General features: G+C 35.3%; 1 protein-coding gene across 2 annotated transcripts; it reads left to right on the top strand.

Moving 5' to 3' along the window:
• Positions 1 to 1,530: 1,530 nt before the first annotated feature.
• On the top strand, positions 1,531 to 4,729 carry LOC116165983. 2 transcript variants are annotated; one of them, XM_031480779.1, is made up of 6 exons: positions 1,542 to 1,812; positions 1,918 to 2,632; positions 2,688 to 3,260; positions 3,320 to 3,665; positions 3,738 to 4,428; positions 4,485 to 4,729. In XM_031480779.1, the coding sequence occupies exons 1-6, from the start codon at positions 1,739 to 1,741 to the stop codon at positions 4,615 to 4,617; spliced, it is 2,532 nt and encodes an 843-aa protein (XP_031336639.1). In that variant the 5' UTR covers positions 1,542 to 1,738; the 3' UTR covers positions 4,618 to 4,729. The 2 variants fall into 2 exon arrangements, with proteins under 2 accessions (XP_031336640.1, XP_031336639.1); XM_031480780.1 differs by lacking the exons at positions 3,738 to 4,428; positions 4,485 to 4,729 and having other exon boundaries at positions 1,531 to 1,812; positions 3,320 to 3,411; positions 3,471 to 3,605.
• Positions 4,730 to 5,465: the final 736 nt, after the last annotated feature.

Raw genomic sequence — 5,465 nt, 5'->3', positions numbered from 1 at the left:
AAATCTAGTAGAACAAATTGAAACATCTAACAGTAAGCTGTTCCGTGCATTATTAATTCCAACCCTAGTATTAATATTTGAGTACTTCATTTCTGTCTCTGTATTAAAACAAGAAACGTTTTTTTTAGAGAAGAACAGTGCAGTGCATGTCCTAATTTTAGTTGTAACGGATTTATTCACTTACAAAGTTATTATATTACCAATGCAAGCAGATACAACCTAATCTGTGAATGCATAGATGGAGTTCCCCAATTGATGTGTGTTTTACACTATACCGCCCCATCAGAAGAATAGTCGATACGGGCGTATTTTATCAGTTTTTATTTTGGTAAGTTGGTTTCATGCATGAATCAGTGAAATTAACGAGCCTAACATTTCTATTACCAATGGGGGAAGGGGATGTAATGGTTGACATAGAAAGAAGAGGATCATTTATTGCTGCAAGAATGGATACGGGGGCTGCTAGAAACGTTTCCAAAAAGAATGTGAAAAGATACATGCATACAATTTATATTTATGTATTATTATTATTTACGGTAATACACTTTAGCATTCGATCGAACAAAATTATTGATGAAGCATTTTCTCCACTCTGAAAGGAATACCTACTTCAGAAAATAGTGTTATGAATATTACAACAACTGCTTTGCGGCAAACATCTTTTGTAGACGAAAACGAAGTCACGTTACATGAACCAACCCTCGAACCAACCTTTTTAATCCAGTCGCCCATTTATCTAACCTTGGTTGGTGGCACAAGGGACTCTTTTGATTGCGGATACAGAATATTAGGAAACTTTTTAATAAAGCACGGCGCAGTGGAGTTCATACCGAACTATACACTCACCGAATAGGTCATAAGAAAGGCAAAACGTGACTCGTAGAGGAGGTACTGCCAGGAAATTTAACATTATTAATTATTAATTATTTTGCATTAAACACTAATTAAACTAAAGATATTTTTCAGGCAAAGAAGCAAATTCCACTTTCCTAAAAAAGAGTAGGTACCTAATTATTGTAAAGTTAATAATCGTGAATTTAGCCCACGGGAAAATTCCTTTGTTGAAAAATTCAATAGATGTATCATAATGTACCTACTAAATTTTTCAAAAGCAGTTACATTTTGACGATCAACATGGGGCCGTTACACTGAAAGAATAGACACAGAAAACCATCACAATAGAGCATCTAATGTTGTTCAGTTAAGGCGCCTCTAAACACTTGCAAAAATTTAAGATTGCGCCTTACTGTATTTAAGGCTATGCAACACACATTACCAATTGCAGCAAGAAGGTCACAGGTACCTTCTCATTGTTGAGTTAATGAGGGTTTATTATATTTACCTAATTTACATAATCACTGTCAATTCAGGAAAATTCTATAAATATTTAACGCTATACCTGCATTTGTTGTAATTATGTTTATTTTCAAATTCTAGGAGATTTTGCAATAATTGTGTAAATAATGTCATTACATAGGAAACATAAAATAATTTATTATCGATAATGTAACTTATGATTTCACCTGTAATCACCTATAATTACTCATTACGATATTGAAAAACATTATCAAAAATAGATATATTGTACACAAAATAATGAGCATCTCAAAAACTAATTGCATAATAATGATATAATTACGTCTCTACTTCATATAAAAGAACTTCCCTAGCGATTTTCAAATATTGTTTACTTACTTTTGCGTTATATCAAACGTACTAAAGTGTGTATTGTGGTAAAATGCCTAAAGCAAGAAAAAGTTTCACCACCAAGAAACGGAGCAGGAAGGTGATATTGCAGAAAGCCCGAGAAGCGTAAGTACAAATTTTTTATGTTAGTTTTTTTAAATAATTGAACATGTTCTAATTTTATCTTACATGCTACGTATACCTATACTTATACGGTTTGTGTTGTTTCAGGAAGTTAACCAAAATGGCAATGAATGTTGTTAGTAGTATAGAAGAAGATGACAAACCTAATTGCATGGTTCAATGTGAAGAACATTTATCAGACGTCAATCATGAAGCAGGCAGTGGAACCAATGATGAAGACGAACACGGTTCGGAAATGTCATTTTATGAAAGTGATCTAGAAACAGAACCTCATTGCGAGCAAAAAGATACCTTATTTTTATCTGGTCGCCGAATTGTAGAGATTGGTCATTTTTTGGCATCTCTTAGAGCTCTACGACATGATGGCTTTGGTTGCTCTTTCTTCGACATGGACATCCAATCGGAAAAAATTGAAGGCTTAGAAAGCATATTTACGTTTAAATGTAAAGTGTGTGGGAAAATAGATTCCGTAAGAAGTTGCGGTGGTAGTGCAACATTTCATTCCACAAATCAAGCTGGTATTATTGGGTCCTTATCTATTGGAATTGGATACAGTCAATTAGCAGAGCTGCTTGCAGCCATGGATATACCGCAAATGTCAAACGTGACCTATTTAAAAAATCACAATGCCATATACCCTTCTGTACATGCATTAAATCAACAATTGATGACTGTCGCTGCAAAAGAAGAAGCTGAGCTTGCCGATGAAATGAAAGATGGTATACCAGTCATTGGCGTTATAGCTGACGGTGCATGGGCAAAGCGATCTTATCGTAAAAATTATTCTGCCCTTTCAGGAGTGGTAAGTTTATAAGAATACGTTATCTATTCAAAGCATAACCCAATCATTGTTATAGGCATCTATCATTGGAGCCAAAACAAAGAAAATTTTGCATATGGGTGTCAAAAATAAGTACTGCTTCTTATGTGCTAGAGGGCGTAAAGAAGAAGACCATGATTGTTTTCGAAACTGGTCTAAGACGTCTACAGCCATGGAATCAGCCATTGTAGGTGAAGGTTTTAAAAATTCCATAACGCGCCACAATCTTATATATGGAAAACTAATTGGGGATGGCGACAGTAGCGTTTACAAACATTTAGTTGAAATCGCACCATACGGTCCATCGTTTTACATAAAAAAAATTGAATGTCGCAATCATTTACTTCGAAACTTCATAAATAAACTCAGCGATTTGAGTAAAGACACCAAATACTCAAAACCTCACAGAGAGTATGTGTCAAATCCATCAATGCTAGGTCGCTTCCGCAATGCAGTTATAAGGGCTATCGCATACAGGAAATCCGAAAATAATGCACTTGATGACAAGATTGACAATTTAAAGAAGGATATATTGAATAGTCCCTACCATATCTTTGGCCGCCATGTACATTGCAAAGATTACTTTTGCAAAGGTTCAGATGAGAATAAGGTAATGTTTCTGATTTGCTATTTATTAATTCCATACTAAAGGTGTTTTCTTATTTTTAGGATGATTTAGTTGATATATATACCCAAAACGGGATCCTAGGTGGAATTAATACCATTATACAACGACTTGCGGATCACGCCTCTAGTTTACTGTATGATACAGACAATAATCCTGCGGAAACTTATAATTCCATCATAGCTAAACTTGTAGGAGGTAAAAGAATAAACTTTTCACTCAAAAATTCCTACCAATTAAGGTGTGAACTGGCGGCCATATCCTACAATTGCAAACAACGTAATTTATTAGGCGTTTTACATAAGCAGCTATGTGGAAGACCACCAGGACATTACACACAAATCTTCCTAGACGCCCAACTACATCGGTACAACAACAGATCTAGAAAACGTAAGTATGTTTATCACAATCACTCGCCCCCTTTCCGCGTCTTTTATTTGTAATTATTTCTTTTTGTTTTAGATCATATCAAGAAAAGAGCGTTTCAGACCGCTGATCAACATTACGGTATGGTGGACGAAATTGCAATCCCTGACCTATCCTTGGAAGAATATGAACTAAAATCAGCCCAATTTCTAAAAGATTTGAAGAACTTAAACAGAAGAGATGTTGAGCGTGATACAATAAACCAATCAAAAAGCGATTTATGGATTATTGAACGTAAAAAAAGAATAACAGCTTCTAATTTTGGGAAAGTTTGCAAATTACGCAAGACAACTTCCACAGCTAAAACTGTAACACACTTACTGTATAGTTCTTTTAGAGGAAACAAATACACACAATTTGGATTGGAGAGCGAAGTAAATGCCATTGAGCACTTTGAACGCCTATATCAAGTAAAGGTAACCAGATGCGGTCTCATCGTCGATGAAGAAAAACCGTATTTGGCTTGTTCTCCTGACGGTTTAGTTGGGGAAGACAGTATAGTTGAAATTAAGAGTTCCTTGAAAAGTGGCGACCACGATCCTGTTGAGGCATGTATGTTAAAATTAATTGACTATTGTGTTTTAGATGAGGAAAACAATAGAATTATGCTAAAAAGGAGTCATAATTATTACTATCAACTCCAAGGCATTATGCACATCACCAAGAGAAGCAACTGTTATTTTATAGTTTATACAACAGCGGGAATCCATGTTGAGGAAATAAGAAGGTATGTTACCTACAAAATATGTCTAGCGAAATACTCATGCACTTACATTCTTATAGGGATGACATCTTTTGGACACAACATATGGAAAAAAAGCTGCAAGAATTTTACATGCAGTCATTATTGCCAGAATTAGTGGATTCAAGGCGATGTCGTAATATGGACATTAGGACGGTACACATGGTAAATTAAATACTTTTTCGGAAATGCAAACCTGCTTGTTCGTTTTTTATTTACCTAATATTTAAGTTTATATGTAAAATTGTATTAAAATTTATCTTTCAAATAAAAGTACCATTAGTGACATGTTTTACAATGGTGAAACACCAAACCGTATGTTTTCAATAAAATAATTGCGTCACTTGTCCCATATTTATAAAATTGCATTGGCGATGACAATAATGGGGTACCGCGAATAACGATTCCCTGGAGTGCTCGGAATGGAAATTTTCGAGAACCGGAACGCGAGCATCAGCCCATCCCCAGGAGGTTTAGGAAGGGGGGGGGGCATAGTAAACATAATGGTTACGCTTTGGAGGAAAAATATTCCAAATTTAAAATTTTGGAAGAATAAACATTATTTACTGCCTTTCAAAGGTTAAAGAGAAAGCTCCAAAACATTAAAAAATCAGTTACAGAGTTCCGCTTTGTGGAATCTATTGTTTCCCTTTGTGTAGAGACAAAGCGAATTCTGCTGGGTTCCGTGTGCTGGTACGATCTGGAGAACGTATAATCCTTTCCAGATGTGATATTTACCACACTAAGAAAAAATAAACCAACAATGAGGGTTATTCCCTAACTCTAAAGGAATCGAAATGTAACAAATCGAATCGGAATGTTTAGTAAAATCGGAATTATTAGGCAAACAATTCCGATTTGACTAAACATTCCGATTCGATTTGTTACATTTCGATTCGATTGGAAGTTAGGGAATAATTTCCATTATGTAGGATTATGTGCAATTTTTTTTTCGGGGGGAGGATCTGACCACACGGTCGCTTCATGAACGGGAACGGCGTACAAAATTTTTCAACGACACG

The sequence above is a fragment of the Photinus pyralis genome, unplaced genomic scaffold (genome assembly GCF_008802855.1).
Source record: "Photinus pyralis isolate 1611_PpyrPB1 unplaced genomic scaffold, Ppyr1.3 Ppyr1.4_LG3a, whole genome shotgun sequence".
In the NCBI taxonomy this organism is placed as follows: domain Eukaryota; kingdom Metazoa; phylum Arthropoda; class Insecta; order Coleoptera; family Lampyridae; genus Photinus; species Photinus pyralis.
This window is presented reverse-complemented; position numbering and strand designations above follow the sequence as displayed.